This window comes from Danio rerio, chromosome 11 (assembly GCF_052040795.2).
Source record: "Danio rerio strain M-AB ecotype USA chromosome 11, GRCz13ab, whole genome shotgun sequence".
In the NCBI taxonomy this organism is placed as follows: domain Eukaryota; kingdom Metazoa; phylum Chordata; class Actinopteri; order Cypriniformes; family Danionidae; genus Danio; species Danio rerio.
In genome coordinates this window covers 1575059-1591929 of record NC_141031.1, presented here as the reverse complement: position 1 = coordinate 1591929, position 16871 = coordinate 1575059, and the positions used below count along the sequence as shown (strand labels likewise).

Sequence of the window (16871 nt, the reverse complement as noted above, 5' to 3'; positions counted from 1 at the left end):
CAGCAGCTCAAACACTCTAATGGCTGATGGACAGACGGCTGCTTCTACCTCAGAGCTGCTGTTTATGCTAATGAGGGAGGGATAGTCACTAGTGGGCGGGGCTCTCCCCTTTTGATGACACATACAAAGGGAGAATGTCAATTAAAGTGTTTCTGCACACTGTTTTCATCAAGTCTGATTAAAAGATTTAATACATGTTGTTTACCATTAGAATCTGGATTTAATCACACACTGCTGACACAACTCTGTGTAAACCTCGTATAAAAGGGAAGTTTGCATAACATTTACAAACACTCATATAAATAACTGTTTAAACAGGTCAAACTGTGATCTGCGCAGAAGTATTTAAAAGTGATAAATATGCTATTAAATGAATAGAAATGCCGTGTAGAGACAAATAATTATAGTCCATGTCCACCTCATTTCTGAAAAATGTTTAAAAGAAAAAAAAAAACAGCAACAGTGAAAAACCAATTAAATGTTTATTCAACTAAAACACAGTGAAAAATGTTTCATAAACCCATTTGAAATGAGTTCCATGACAGAAATGACTCTGCGAGTGAATAATTAAAGCATTAAACTGTACACAAAAACAAGAAATCAAGAGGAGCAAAAGCACTTACATAAACAATGTTGAAAAATTATAATCAGCAAGACAGAGGAATGAATTACTATACAAAAGCAGCAGTCAACTTCCCTTCTGTCATATCTTGTTGACTACACCACAAACAAAACAACCAAAATGCTGCAAATCTAGTATGATTCTACTGAATTAAGTTCTGAATCCTAAAACTAAAGCTAAAAAGAAAAGAAAAGAGCCTTTTAAAGTCATCTCAAACTGGAGCAAATCAAACACAACCAACAGCACAAGAGTTACAACTAATATCAAAATTCTGATTCGATGAGCCTCACATTGGACAAAAACCTCTCTGTATGCGGTTTAAGTTTTCATGCGATGTTGAAAACAGCACATTTATCAATACTACACCTGGCTGCAGCCTTCTTAAGCACTGAATGAATGTTCATAGGCTGCGAATGATTCATTTAACACTGAACTACACTGTAAATAATGTCTATAAATGCGCAGTGTTTCATATTTCGTGTTTCAGGTTTAATTATTTATGCTTTTGAGTTGCATTATGGAAGATTTAGATTTTTTCTGACAATTTTGAACCTTAAAGTTGCAAAAAAAAAGTGACTTATTGTCATTTTTAATAGTCTGCAGTGCTATATTGTCCGTGTCGGTGTTGTATATTATGCTACAAACACCTTGTAATAAACAGACAGTACATTTACTGCTATTTCACAGACTTATTTCTCTATATATTCTCTTTTTAATACATTATAGCCACTAAAATGTCACTAAAAGTCACTTTGTTAAAATGTAGAGTTGAATTTTTGACATCAAAACTCAGAGCAGAGATCAACATCCCATAATGCAACTCACAACCATAAATATACCATAAGTAAACCACAAAATACAGAAACGCTCCATTAACAGATCTTTTTACAGTGTGTGCTTTATATACTCACTCACACTTTATAATAAGTTTTCATTAATGCATTTACTAACATGAACAATACTTGCACAGCATTGATTATTGATAGTTCAACATCTACTAATGCACATTCATGCTTGTTAACATTAGCTGAAGCAGTGCGAGTTAACATGAGCTGCATTTTCATTAGTTAACATGAACAAATCCTGTAATAAATGTATTGTTATTTATTTGTTCATATTAGTAAATGCATCAACGAACACTAATGTAACGTTATCGTGTTGAGTGTTACCGATATTCCTTCTGTAAGCTGGCATTAGTCTTGAGAAGCAGATCTAGAACGGGAACGAGATTTGGACCGGGAGCGAGACGCAGAACGCTTGCGGGGCGATTCTGACTGATGGCGGTTTTCTTTTGGGGACGGCGATCGGGAGGTGGATTTCACCCTCTCGCCGTCTCCATTCTCTCTTGGAGAAGCGGATCTGCTTCGGGATTTCCTGCTGGTTGATTTCTCCCTGGAGCGGCTTCTTGAATCCCTCTCGGACTTTGCTTTGGAGCGACTCCTGGAGCGAGAGCGGGACTTCTCTGTACGCGAGCGAGAACGAGACTTTGACTTCTTGGAGTGAGATTTGGAGTGAGACTTTCTACTAGATCTGGACCTGGAGCGGTATTTGCGACCGGATCTGGATCGGGAGTGCTTGCTGCGAGACCTTGAGCTGTAAAAGACAAAAAAAAAAAAAAAAAAGGCTAGACTGAAGAAAGTATTCATTGAACAACTTAAATAATAATAATAATAATAATAACAACAATATACTAATAACAATGACAACAACAATAATAACAACAACAACAACAATTATAATAATAACAACAACAACAACAATAATAATAATAATAATAACAACAACAACAATAATAATAATAATAATAATAACAACAATAATAATAATAACAACTTTATTAGTTAAAAAACTGCATTTTTCCTCAAAGTATATTTTAACTTTTGTTCGAACTTTAAATAATCTTGATTTTAGTTAAATACAATTTTATTCTGATTAAAAATAATAATTACATTACAAAGTATGGTTTACTATATAGGATAGTTTTGCTTTGGGCCAAGCTAAAATCACGGTAATTTGTGACGGACCAAGCATGTTATACAGGCTCAGACCTTTATTTAGGTGTATGTTTTATGCATATTGTGTTAGATTTGTTGGAAATCAATAAATAAACAAAACAAACAAACAAACAAACAAACATTTCCTCTTTTTTTCTATCTCTAGTACCAAACTTAAAAATTAGCCACGTTTTTAACAAGGACACTATAAAAATAAATAAAAGAAGATTTTTTTCAGTTGGATGTTCATGTATTAAACTATATAAGAAAACATTCTGCCTGAAATGCAGGTCAAAAATGCAGTTTTAAAAGGTTTAACAGTTTAACAGAGCAGGGACGGGCAAACTCTACCCAACAGGGTTTTGTTCCAGCACTAATCAAACACACCTGAACATGCTAATCAGTGTTGAGGTTCTCGGGACCCGAGCAGATTTTTTTGTGGCGCGGCAATAAATTTCAGAATAAAATGCGATAGTGCTCGGTAACTGCAGTGTAATTTGAACCGGAGCGGATAGTCTAACAATATAATGTTCCTGAAAGAGTGCGTGCATCTGCCGTGGTACTGTGTGTCGCCTGTTATAGGATGTCTGGCCTCTGTAACATCCAGCTGGGTGTTTTTTTTGGGAGGCATATTTAAAATCGCTGTACATTTTACATTCTGCCTTGTCCCAATTTGCACCTCCTATGTGTGTTGCTAATATGAAATATGAAACACAATCGGTAGTTAGGGTGACTTTGAAAGAGTCAGTGCCTTACCAGCCACAAACATGGCACTCATGTCTCATCACAAAGGGGTAAACAAAACTGGCATTTAGCCTACTATCCAAACACAACCAACACTTATACCCGTTATCCGTCTCTCTGTTTTGGTAGTGCCCAATTTTAAAGTGAGATTTTGGAAACCAGATCTAAATTTAGCGAGAACAGTCAGGTCAGGTAGAAAACAGATCAGGCAGCGGGTGAACAAAGGCTGAATATACAGCGGGAGCAGTCGGGTGCGGAATAACACCTGGCAGGAGCAAGACTATAAGTTTGGTCCCACGCAGATCTCTAAATCAGTGTCTTCAAGATCACTAGAAATCTACACGGTAAAAAAAATCTTGCTTTATCTTTTTTTGTTTTTAGTCATTTCAACATTCGTCAATAAAACTGACTAAAAATATCACAACAAAATTTGTATAACTCAACTTAAAATAAGTTGACGCAACATACAAATATTTGTTGTCTTGACATTTTTATCACTTTATTTATTTAATTATTTATTTTTTACAGTGTATAGGCAGGTATGTTTGATTAGGGTTGGAGCTAAACTCTGCAGGACACCCAGCTCTCCAGGACCAAGTTTGCCCATCCCTGTCTAAAAGGAACACTGCATAAAAATACGGGTCTTCCTACCGAGATCTGGAGCGGGATTGGCTTCGTGAACTCCTGCGGCTCCTGCTGCGAGAGCGGCGTCTGCTACGAGACCTGCAAACCACAACATACAAATCATCAGATCAAACCAATGAAGATTAAAAACACATATGTCAGATCTAAAGCAAGATACATAACAGAAATCAGACAGTGAAGTTCAACAAGACCCTTTTTACATTAAGACCTCATCGCCACTTTAGGTTTCAACGGGTAACATTGCACTATTATACTTATGCTATTTATACTTACAGTATATTTAAAATGCTAATTATATAAAAAAAAAAAACGAATCCTTAACTAAAACATTGATTTACTAAATAAGTGCTTATCCAGCAGGGGGCGCTTATAGAACAGCATAGAAACTGCACAGCATCACAATATTCAGATTAGATTCAGGCAAACTTTAGCATATAACTATACACTGCATAAATTTTTTAAAATAAATTTAACACCTTGTACAGTATTTAGGACTTTCATACTTTAAGGGTCTTAAAGTATTAAAAGTTGATAAAACACGAGAGAAATTTACGACCCCCCTGAGTCTGACCTTGACCTGCTCGCAGAGTACGAGCGGCGTCGGCGAGGTTTGTCCTCTACCAGACGGATTTTTCTGCCGTTGATATCTGTGCCGTCCAGCTTGTCCAAAGCTCTCCTCATATCAGAGTGGGAGCGAAACTCAATCACGCCCTCATTGGTCCGTTCCTTGTGCGCGTCAGCATAGGTCACCTCTCCAGCTTGACGCATGAAATCCTGTAGTCAAAAAATCCATTAAATCACTGATGCAATCTAGTGCTGCACAATATACAGTTTCAGCATCGATACCACTACGTGCACATCTGCAATAGTCACGTCGCAGGATATGCAAGGTTAAGCCTGATTTATAGTTGACCAGAAGCTACAGAATTGTATTTAATTCGGCTGGCTTGTCAAAGACAACCTACTGTTATCCTTTCTAAACTTAATATTTTTATTTATTTATTATTATTCTTCTGAGACTAAATTTGCAATTCTATCTCCTCCTAGAGCGTTCAAGCTATGACCACAAAACTGGTCTGACTCTGCTATATCTTTTCTGACTGATCAGACTTTTGGTTGTCCAAAAAACGTCCCGGGATCGTCAGAAAAATCCCATAGACTTAACACTGGAGCAAACTTTGTGACCTCATAACTCTGCGTCAGACTGTCACACAAACTTCTAGCTGGGCTCATTTAACTCCGACTACCAAACTGCCAATAACTGATGAGCTTTTAACTTTCTGGCCACGCCCTAGCAACCACATTTGGACCCTAGAAACTGTCCCATAGACTTCCATTCAAAAGACTGTCATTGACTTAACATTGGATCGAACTTTGTGAGCTTAGAACTCTGCATCAGACGGTCCTACAGACTAATGGCTGAGCTCATTTAACTCAGTCTAGCCAGCAGCCAATCACTGGTGGCCTTTTAACTTTCTAGCCACACCCTAACAACCAGATACTACACCCTAGCAACCGTCCCATAGACTTCCATTGCAAGTGACAGTCATTGACTTAACATTGAATCTATTTATCTGTCTGTACTTTTTCAAACTTTTTTTATCTATCTATCTATCTATCTATCTATCTATCTATCTATCTATCTATCTATCTATCTATCTATCTATCTATCTATCTATCTATCTATCTATCTATCTATCTATCTATCTTCAAACTGTTTTAAACTAAATAAACTATTACGAACAGGCTTTGTCAAGCCAGCCTCAAAGTTTGTCTCGACGAACTTTAATAATCTAGTTACTGTATGTAATGCAAAAAAATATCTTCTTTTCTGTTAGAATAGATTAAAGAAACTCAAACTGTAAATGGTGAGCCGCCTAACTATGCCTTCAACTAAGAGAAAATGATTAAACATTTACTTCAAAAGAAAGCCTTACCTTAAGGTCCTGCCAGCTGCAGCGACTGGACAGGTTCTCCACGATCAGCCGGTACTCTGTGCGAACCGGAGGGCCATATTTGTCTCTTCCGCTTCGGCTCCTGCTGCTATAACCACTATTGCCTTCAGACAAAAGCCAAAAGATCAATTAGCACAGAATTAAGCACTATCCAAAGGGCGCACACAAGGCCACCTCTTCAGACATCATAAAGCACCAAGTTCAGGCATGAGAAAATGAAGTCTGCCTAGCCCACCCCATCGAATATAAATCACACCCAAATAAGACCAGGATAGTTCTGTAGGGAACAATTACTGTGGAGTATTAAAAACAAAAGAAATCCTGACATTTGCCGTTCAATCGGTCGCTCTGAAAGGGTCCAGGCATTGCTGGTCTTCACCCGACAGCAATATAATAACCGCTCCAGCGACACAAGAGGCGGCACAGGTTTAACGTGAGCCCCAAATTTACAGACGAGTGCACATGAAAATAACAAAAATGTTTTATAAATCACTTAGAAATAAATAACCAGGACAACTTACATCGGATGCTGACATGTTATCTGTCTAGTGACAGAACAGCGACAGCACAAGACATAGCAAGGGAAGCCCATTGCTCTTTTTAATACAAGAAAAGAAAAAAAAAGAAAAACTAGCGGGTGGCTACATAAAGTTTAACCTGACCAATATTTCGTTCAACATAAAAACCAATGGGTTTCCTCACCATCACCCTGGTCTATTGGCAAAAGGCAGCTGTCATCATGGCTTCCGGTTAGGTCAGCCAAGGGTCAAAGGGCAAAGGTCACACACACATTGTAAGGTGAAAGCCAAGGCCAAACGGGACAGGCAGTCATCTTAGCCTCAATGGACTCGGACTCAGCCCGCACCGGACTCTTTTAAATTGAAACATCAAGGACTTCTGTTAATGTTGAATTCAGATGTAAACACAATATCGCATCGTCACACGTCATACTGTTTACATGCCAGCGAGGCTGTAGGAATCAAATATAGATCAATTGCTCAATCCATTGGTAGGAATAGATTTAGAGCTGGACTAATAGAAAGTGAGTAAACAGCCCGCCGTCTGACATGTAAACATCTTTAGTTAGTCACTCTCCCTGATGTTTACTCAGATTACACTGCACATTTTCATGACCCTTGGCGTTTAAATTGGGCCAACACTACAAAAGCAATTTTGGAGGAAATCCCCATTTTACAAAAGGTCACATTGTAGGACCGTCGGCAATTAAATACATTAGATCCTAAACGGCGTCCATCCAGAAGACAGGCACTGCACACTTTAACAGAGAAATTCGGTTAGTCACTGGACGCAGGCGCTTCTGTAAATTAAGGAAACAGTTATTCACTTCCTCTTTTTTTCCTTGAACCTGAGGAAAAAAGGAGGAGAGCAGAGTTTTACAGTAGAGATCAATGAGACTGAACTTACTGCGGCCCCCGAAGCCCCCATAACCCCCACCATATCCATCTCGGTCCCGGCGCGGTCCTCTGGCGTGCTCCACGATCACACGCTCCCCGCACAGCTCTTTACCGTTCAGCTCATACACGGCATCATCTGCGTCACGGGTGTCCTCAAACTCCACAAACCCATACCTGAAACATTTCAAATCAGAACTCTTGAGCGCCTCCAGGTGCTGTTTACTGTAACTTCAGCAGCTCTGTGCACGTGAGCAAAAGTGCCGATCTGATTGGTGGAGAAGATTTTGACGCGGCGCGTCAAAACAAAAAACCGAGCATTAGGTGGGTTTTTTATCAAAATGACACTTTTGCGCGTTGGTGTGCACGATCACATTGACGCTTGCTATTTAGTCGCGAGGCGTTAAACGTCGACGGAAAACGCGAGCAAAAAACGTCTCTGTGTGCACGGGCCTTTATTCATATCACACATTAAAGTTAATTATATATAAAGTCATAGTGTACACAACAATCTCTGGGCTTGCTGCATCACAAATATCAAAATTGTAACTATTTATAAAAAAAATAAATCACTTTCTGGCCATCAGATATTAGGCATGGACATATATATTGCAATCGTAATTTTCGTAATCGGAAAATGACCAGCTAAATCCAGCCAAGCCAGGATGAGAGTCCAGACGAAACCAGCTATTTCCAGCTTAAACCAGGCTGGTCAAGCTGGTTTTAGCTGGTCATTTTCCAGCCTGACCAGCTAAGACCAGGATGGAAATGACTGGAAACCAGACTGGAAATGGCCAAAATCCCTCTAAAACCAGGCTGGTCAATCAGATAAATCCAGCCTAGGTGGTTTAAGCTGGATTTTTCAGCAGGCAATTTTAACCAGTTCCTGCTTTTTAAAAATATACTCTTTTGTGCTCAACAGAATATATTGAGTCAAGCCAGTACGGAACAAGACAGGTGAAGGGCGAGTAAATTATACATTTTCAGGTGTGCATTCAAGTGATGTTAAGGCCAACACAATGTAGCATCCGGCTATTTCTTGCATAGAGCAACTGTGCACGGAGCCCCATAATACGCATACAGAAGTAGTGCTTCAGTTGATCGAATCATGTGTTATTCTTCTTCAGGTGCATTTGTAAACATCTAATAATACTAAAGTGGTGCATTAATAACGCGAGCGCCAAGTAAACAACGGCGCGTAAAAAAACGTCACGTCAGCACCTTCAACGACCAGTTTACTAACTTACATCACGTTAATAACATCAGCTGATTAAGTTAACTATTAATCAACCAAGCGTATTCAGCATCAGAATCTGTGACCAGTTCAAAAGTCTTACTACTTTCAGGATAAACGAAGTTGTACACAAACAATCCGCCATTTTGAGCACGCGGTAAAAGCCTAAGCTCGAAGGAAATTAATATAAACTTGCAATCGTTAAAACACAACATTAAGCATTTAAACCACTATCGTTGTATAAACATTAAACATTCCCCAAATAATCTACATAGGACATCAATTAACGTATATATGTAACGTTAATTAGTGAAGTTGGGGTTTGCGTCGAGGCCGCACCGCGCGTTCCTGTCCACCCTCAAACTCACCCGTTTTTAAGATCGATCTCCATGAGTTTCCCGTAGCCGCCGAAAAACCTCTGGATGTCCTTCTCCCGCACATGATAGCTCAGCTTGCCGATGTACACCCGCGGCATGCTTATCCTCGGTCAATATCAAATAAACAAACGCAAAAACAAAACCCTTGTGTATTAAACGCTCTTCGGAATGGCCACCAAGCAAGCGCCTAGGCTACGTCACTTCCTGCGATACTAAACACTAAAAGGACGTACTGTTGGATACACAAATATAAACGTACACACCACAATCCTTTTTAAAACATATATTTTGTTTACTGAAATGAAGCATTTCTTTGAGACTAATTCTTTTATGTCTAACCCTGTTACAAAAGACGTAAAATATGTGAAATGTGCAATTAGCGAGTGTTTATACACTTTTGAATTTCTTTGTTTTTATCTTTTATTTCTCTTGTTTGTGTTTTACTATTGCTAACATCTTTTTGCATTGTACTTAATAAAAAAAGGATGTATACGTTGGACTTTGTTGAGTATGAGCACCAGTTCTATGTGGTGAATTTGGTTTTGTTGCCAAATTTTTAACACTCAACATCAAATATTCAATTTTTATATCTACATATTCAACATTCAGAGCAAAACTCTTAATTTATCCAATTGTCAAGCATAAAAAGGACGTGTTTGCAATCCTTTCCTTGGTTTTGATGACTTGTAAACCTCATTTGTGCTTTATTAAATGTATATTGTTTAATATTCCCATGTTTTGTTTGTTAATTTTTCTGTCTCGCTCTTTTTCTTTCTCTGTTATTTTTTTCATCATTGAGAATCATATTGTTCATAGTTATTCTATATTAAATAAATAATGCTTATTATTATTATCCGCATATGTGCTTATTTTTTATTTACACCACAAGTGTACAGTTTCTTAAAATGCCTTTTTTTTGTGTAATATATATTTTTAATTATCACATTAAACTATTATATATTTTTTTCCAAGCTAGAGAAAGTCTGCAGTAGAATTTAAAATGCTAATAATTTTGACAAATAATTACCAAGAAATTGAATTAAACATGAAGTTATTTGACTTAAAGATAATAATATTAATTTTACTTGTAGGTTTCTTTAGATATAACAAAAACTTCTGCAAATATATATATATATATATATATATATATATATATATATATATATATATATATATATATATATATATATATATATATGTATATATATATATATGTATGTATGTATGTAATATATATAAAATATATTATAAATATATATATATATATATATATATATATATATATATATATATATATATATATATATATTTATAATATATTTTATATTTTATATAAAATAAAAAAATTAAATATATATATATATATATATATATATATATATATATATATATATATATATATATATATATATATATATATATATATATATATATATATATATATATATATCAGAAAAACAAAACAACACAATGTCAGAGTTTTTTAGTCTTGTTTAACACATCCACAGATTCCAGTGTTACTTAATAAATTATAAATAAAGTGCCTGCTTATAAAGTGGACCACTTATACAATTTGCAATATTACAGTCAAGTTTTTTTGTTGGACAGAACTTCAACTGCAATTAAAGCACCATTACAGCACCAGCAAACATAATTATATTAAATACTTAATTTGTATTTATATGTATTTACCAACATAAACTAAGAATGAACAATACCCATACAGCATTTATTAATCACAGTTCAACATCTACTAATGCATTATTAGGATCCACAGCTGTGCTTCTTAACATTAGTTAATGCATTAAGAGCTAACAGGAACTAATAATAAATAGCTGTATTTTCATGATCAAAGGTTAACAAACACTGTGATAAATATTGCATATTGTTCATTGTTTGTTCATATTAGTAATGTATACATTAATTAGCATTAACTAGTCAGTCTGGCACCTATTGTAAGGCATCTCAGGGTATAGTAGATGTATATTAGTATTCCTCTATAATTTACTCTGCGACACCTCCTTGACTCGTATCACTCCCTCTTGTGCGCAGGAAGCTGCCAGAACTCCATCCTGTCTCCACAAGCGGCCCTGGACGAAGCCTCTGCTGCCTCCTGAAAACAAATACAGACACTTGCAGATTAACCCTTGTGTACTGTTTGTTTTTTTTATCCACTCTGTGGTGATTTTGAGTCTTAATTTGGCCACAACGTCCTTTGTGTTTCAGCAAATGGAATGATTTTTGGTAACAGATCTTTTTTTTATTGCATATTTTGGGAAAAAAAACTGTTGTTGTTGTTTACCCAGACATTTAAAAAGAATATATTTTAAAGCAGTAATCGCAATACTGTCATATATTTATCCAGGTTTATCCTACCGTTAAAATCTTATATCAACCCATGCCTAGTCCAGAAATGAGCAATAATGCAGAGAAGCGTCTGCTGACCTGACCAGGGGCTTTCACACTCGTACAGCATCCACTCGTCTGCTCTGAACGTGCTGTGAAACCACATGGCGTGATCCAGAGAGGCTGAGAACTGCGACCTGTAGTTTGGGTACGGTAACAGCGCCGTCCCCAGGAAAGCGTAGTCGGACACATACGCTGCCACACAGCGGTGCAGTTTCATATCGCCAGGTCCTACAACAAAAGCAAGAAGGTCGCTGGTTCGAACCTCGACTGGGTCAGTTGGCATTTCTGTGTGGAGTTTGCATGTTCTCCCCGTGTTGGCGTGGGCGTCCGGTTTCCCCAACAGTCCAAACACATGCGCTATAGGGAGATTGATGAAGTAAATTGGCAGTAGTGTATGAGTGTGTGTGTGTGAATGAGTGTGTATGGGTGTTTCCTAGTACTGGGAGGGCATCCGCTGCTTGAAACATATGCTGCATAAGTTGGCGGTTCATTCCGCTGTGGCGACCTATGAAATAGAGACTAAGCTGAAGGAAAATTAATGAATAAAATGGTGCATGTTTTACCTATATATCCTCTGGCTCGCACCCAGATCAGTGTTTTTGCCTCCATAGCAACACGTCTGAAGAAATCCGGTGGATTGACTGGCTTGATCTCTATCGGAACTTCATCAGCTCGTATTTTATTCAGACCCTGCCGAGTGTTGTCTGCCAGATCCGGTTTACTGTAAAACAAACCAAACACAAGGATGAGTGTGACATGCAGTGGTTTAATAATCAGTCAGTTTTTAATCCTGAGGGTGACCTGAGGAAGCGCTGTATGAGCTCCTCCACGGTCAGCAGAGTGTCTGGCGGAGGGACGCTGGGCATGCTGAACTGGTGCTCCAGAGGACTGGGCTGCTGCATGTGAAACGATGCCTGGAGGATGAGAATGGGCTGACCGTGCTGGATGGCCTTCACAGATCGCACACAGAAACTGCGGCCGTCGCGCGTCCTCTCCACCTGGTACAGCACCGGCACCTTCGGGTCCCCTGGAAAATATACAGGTGAAGTCAAAATTATTCGCTCTTGTGTGAATTTTTAAAAATATTTCCTCAAATGATGTTGAGCAGATTCAGGAATTTCTCACAGTATTTCTTATAATATCTGTTCTTCTGGTGAAAGGCTTATTTGTTTTATTTGGGCTAGAATAAAAGCAGTTTTTAGCTGTTTTAAAGCCTTTTTAAGGTCAATATTATTAACCCCTTAAGCAATATTAGTTTTGGATTGTCTCCAGAACAAACCACTGTTATACAATAACTTGCCTAATTACCCTAACCTGCCTAGTAACCTAAAGGAAGTTTATTTATAAACTAATTTTGAGAGGATCATGTGCTTAGGATTTATCACAGCCGGTCTCGCATTAGCTAATCATGATCTTCCAATCATATGATTTATAACCCTACTGAAAAAACCAGCTTAAACCAGCCTAGGCTGGTTGGCTGGTTTTAGCTGGTTGACCAGGCTGGTTTTAGAGGGTTTTTGGCCACTTCCAGGCTGGTTTCCAGCCATTTCCAGCCTGGTCTTAGCTGGTCAGGCTGGGAGATGACCAGCTAAAACCAGCTTGACCAGCCTAGCCAGGCTGGGAGTCCAGCCAAAACCAGCTATGTCCAGCTTAAACCAGGCTGGTCAAGCTGGTTTTAGCTGGATTTAGCTGGTCAGTTTCCAGCCTGACCAGCTAAGACCAGGCTGGAAATGGCTGGAAACCAGCCTGGAAATGGCCAAAACCCCTCTAAAACCAGGCTGGTCAACCAGCTAAAACCAGCCAACCAGCCTAGGCTGGTTTAAGCTGGATTTTTCTGCAGGGAAGTTACTATAAATAACGACAGTCTTTTGTGGATCCGTCAGCGCCGCTCAAGAGGCGTTGCTCGCTGCAGAAGTTGGGACTAGCTCAACTTTTCAAGCGCCGACGGAAGCGTCAGCCAATCACATCGCTGTATGCAAATACACCAGCTAGACAGTGGCTGCGTCCGAAACCGCCTACTACTCAGTAGGTACTGCATTTGAATTTAAACGTACTACTCGGCCGTTAGAAAAGTACGTTCTATACAGTATGAACGTGAAAAGTATGAATGGAATTCGGACGCACTACATCCGCCATTTTGTCATGGTCACGTGACCTGCCTGCGTCAATTGCGCAGCTTTACTCCCATTCATGAATTCGCTCGCGGGGCATCATGGGATAGCGCAGCATGCATGGGATGCGTACTCTAGAATCTCGCCGGAAGTAGTAAGTCATCCGGGTACTTCTCGCATACTGATTTTCGGATTCTATGAATTCGGACATACTACTCGGCTCGCATACTGATTTTAGCGTACTATATTGTATGGAAGTATGCGGTTTCGGACGCAGCCAGTGGCCTATTGCTGACTGAATTTCATTGGCTGACGCTTCTATGACGATCGTTTCAGCCCCAACTTCAGACACGCCTTCAGTCAAGCGTTGACGCTGAAGCCCGTGTGAATTCGGCGTTATACTTCTGCGCGTTTTTTCTGTTGTTCTGCAAGAACACTTCCAAATCGCTAGATGGCAGTGAGGTGATTATGTTATGTCGAGTTTCTTCACTGGTGTTTTGTTTTTTCTGAATGCTACCTTAATGTACAAGTGGCTCAAACTCGCTCATTTTGAGGCAGGAACCAGGGGATGTACAACAACTTTAATCATGAGGTAAACGCAAAACAAAACTTTCCATCCGCAGCTCCCTTACGGGACTCCACACTTGTAAGTAATCGCTCCATCGGGCTTGCGCGGCTCTCGGTCCCACCATGACTCGTCAGCGCTTCCAAGCCGACTAATAACAGAGCTTGCGCTACGCGTTGTTGCGATGTGTAGTTACATTTTTTGAGAGGTGCGCGTCAGCCACGCCAACGGCCACGGCGTAGGGCTATGCGTCAACACGTAGGCTGCGCCATAGCATACGAGTGGGCTTGACGCAGAAGCATAAATCAGCCTTTAGCCCCACAGCAAGAACACTGCCGGCCCAATTCACATGTACCGCATGTCTTTGGACTGGGGAAACCGGAGAACCCGGAGGAAACCCACGCGAATGCACGGAGAACATGCAAACTCCACACAGAAACACCAACTGTCCCAGCCGAGGCTCGAACCAGCGACCTTCTTGCTGTGAGGGGACAGCACAACCTACTGCGCCACCTTATAAAAGCAACTTTACCTCAAAATGCCTTAGGTGTCTTAGAAATAAACACAACATCACCTGCTCTGACAAAGTAGCAGTGCAGTGAATGAGCATAGAGGTGTTCAGCAACGGAGTTGGCTGCAGCTACGAGAGCCTGTCCCACAATCTGGCCCCCGAAGAGCCGCTTAGTGCGGGGGACCCAGTGGTGTGTCCCTCTGCAGACAAAACACACGCTTTTAGTTAGTTTAATATAATGTACATGCAAAAAATATGTTAATGACTCAGTACAGTTATATAGACAGCAAATCTAGCAAACACGTGTACGTATTATAAAAAAGTAATTTGTTTACCTGTACAGGTCGGTGTCGAGCTTCTCTAAATTTAACACACTTGTAACCAGGACACTTCTGAGGTCAGGTTCACTTGATTTAGACACACGGTTTACTTCACTACCAACCGGAGATTCACTACCGCGTTCAGCCATGTTTACTGTACTGTGCTAAAGGCGAATCTTTCGAATCGATTCCCAATGATTCATTTATGATGTTCGCGGAAGTACTCCATTGGTGGACTGTTACATGATTTATTTGTTGTAGTAAAATATCCGTTGGTAAATATTGTAAGTTTGTGTTAGATTGATGTTGGACAAGGACAAGTATTAGATTCATAATGGGATAAATAATCATTTTGAGTCATCAAATCAATGGAATCTTGATTCACTGACTCGAACAAAGGACTCAGCGCACTTGAGGACCTTTACTGGTGAGCAGGCAGCTAGAAAATAGCTTTATCGTTGTTATGTTATGGGAAAACGTACTCTTTTGTTTTACTGTCTATCCTAACCAAGACAATTATATTTATTTAATTAATTTGATTGTTCTGTTTACCAAATTTTACATTCATAATAGCAAATTCACTAATAGGAAACCTAATTTTATGGTTTTGTTAATTGAATTATGCTTACATATTACCAGTATCAGAGCCTTTAAACAAGAAAGTCTTTAAAAATGTGTATAATTATAAATTATTTAATTAACGTTTATATTTATACACTTTGTTTATATTTTGTTTATACTTACCTCCCCTTGGCATCTACTTTAAATGTCTGTAAAATGTTATATGCTATTGTTTTTAAATAAAAATAAATGAAAAATAGCTATACAATATTCTTACCATCACATTTTGCTCTCTGAATGCAACTAAATAACCCATTTATTGCATGTGTACAGTGTTATCTGAAGAGAGTGATGTTACTTTTATTTCATTAAGTGTATTGTAAAGCTGGACTGGTTTACTTTTGCTCGAGTATGTTTTTGGCCAGACACTACATTTGCATTCAGTATATCTGCACTTGAGAATAACTTTGAGTATTTTTACCCCCTGCTTTTTATCTTAATGCATTCTTGCTGAATAAAATTAAATCCTTAAAACAACAACTAAACAAAAATAAGCAGCAAAGCCATTTTAACAATTATATTAATATGATTTTATTTGGATTATCAGTTTTGCATATTGGTTTTTGGAGGATCATATTTGAAGTAATGATGCTAAAAAATATATTTCAATCATTGGATTAATTTATAATTTAGACTGCTATACATACACAGAGACAAACATAGTTGTTTTAATTGTGAAATATTTAATAATAGTACTGTTTTTTGTTGTTGTTTGTCTGTTTGTTTTGTTTTACGTAATAAAAGCTAAGTTTCTGAGCAGAAATGAGCAGACTTAAAATAGATAATAACTCTATAACATTTGTTTAATATCAGAATATAGACTACTTGTCTGAATCCAGTGGCGTAGCGCAAAATGCGGAGGCCCCCCTGCAGGGATCACCGACGGGGCCCCCAGTTGAAGGGGGGGGGGGGGGGGTGGTGGAATATACACATAGATATACACAAATACACATATGTCTATGATCGGGAGTTTTCCTGGATGTTAGTATGCATTTTTTTTAATGATGAAAATTTTTATTTGACATCACTTTTCTACATTGATGGATCACTTATCGCACGGGCATTCCTGACAAAAAGCTTGTGTTTGTGTGTACAGAAATGTACTATTCACCCTCCCTGTTAAATTTGATCTAATCGTGTGCTGAAATACACCTCCTCTCCTGCTTTCACTTCTCATACTGACGGAGGGAGCGATTTGTTTGTGAATGAATCTCCGTTATGAACGACTCGTTCGCTAGCCGACAATAATACAAGTTCTGGCACCACAGTATCTCTTTGTCATATTTCTTTTGCATTGTTTGCTGATTTATTCAACAAACCTAGCATAAACCGAGTGTTTAGTGCGAGTTAG

General features: G+C 38.6%; 2 protein-coding genes across 7 annotated transcripts; both read right to left on the bottom strand.

Annotated features, from left to right (window-relative positions):
* Nucleotides 1–463: 463 nt before the first annotated feature.
* Nucleotides 464–9185, bottom strand: srsf6b (serine and arginine rich splicing factor 6b). Of its 4 annotated transcripts, none has more exons than XM_087272326.1 (6): nt 8121–9185; nt 7386–8017; nt 5943–6064; nt 4577–4779; nt 4012–4083; nt 464–2215 (listed from the first exon to the last, which is right to left on the bottom strand). In XM_087272326.1, exons 4-6 carry the CDS (start codon nt 4771–4773, stop codon nt 1816–1818), a joined length of 669 nt encoding a protein of 222 aa, XP_087128452.1. In that variant the 5' UTR covers nt 4774–4779; nt 5943–6064; nt 7386–8017; nt 8121–9185; the 3' UTR covers nt 464–1815.
* A 1271-nt stretch (nt 9186–10456) lies between these two features.
* Nucleotides 10457–15071, bottom strand: acot8 (acyl-CoA thioesterase 8). Of its 3 annotated transcripts, XM_087272257.1 has the most exons (7): nt 14915–15071; nt 14209–14779; nt 13242–14139; nt 12194–12829; nt 11956–12113; nt 11429–11620; nt 10457–11096 (listed from the first exon to the last, which is right to left on the bottom strand). In XM_087272257.1, exons 4-7 carry the CDS (start codon nt 12292–12294, stop codon nt 10981–10983), a joined length of 567 nt encoding a protein of 188 aa, XP_087128383.1. In that variant the 5' UTR covers nt 12295–12829; nt 13242–14139; nt 14209–14779; nt 14915–15071; the 3' UTR covers nt 10457–10980.
* Nucleotides 15072–16871: the final 1800 nt, after the last annotated feature.

Bases quoted from the DNA above. Each gene is read 5' to 3' on its own strand.
- srsf6b (XM_087272324.1), bottom strand. From the start codon at position 9,047: ATGTGCGGGAGAAGGACATCCAGAGGTTTTTCGGCGGCTACGGGAAAC. The intron at 4,084-4,576 runs GTCAGACTCAGG...TGTGGTTTGCAG, and splicing joins TACTCTGCGAGCAGGTCAAG to GTCTCGTAGCAGACGCCGCT. The intron at 2,216-4,011 runs GTAGGAAGACCC...TGTCTTTTACAG, and splicing joins CAATCCCGCTCCAGATCTCG to CTCAAGGTCTCGCAGCAAGC.
- acot8 (XM_087272256.1), bottom strand. From the start codon at position 15,048: ATGGCTGAACGCGGTAGTGAATCTCCGGTTGGTAGTGAAGTAAACCGT. The intron at 14,780-14,914 runs GTAAACAAATTA...TTTTGTCTGCAG, and splicing joins CTCGACACCGACCTGTACAG to AGGGACACACCACTGGGTCC. The intron at 11,097-11,955 runs GTAAAACATGCA...ATTTGTTTTCAG, and splicing joins GCGAGCCAGAGGATATATAG to GAGGCAGCAGAGGCTTCGTC.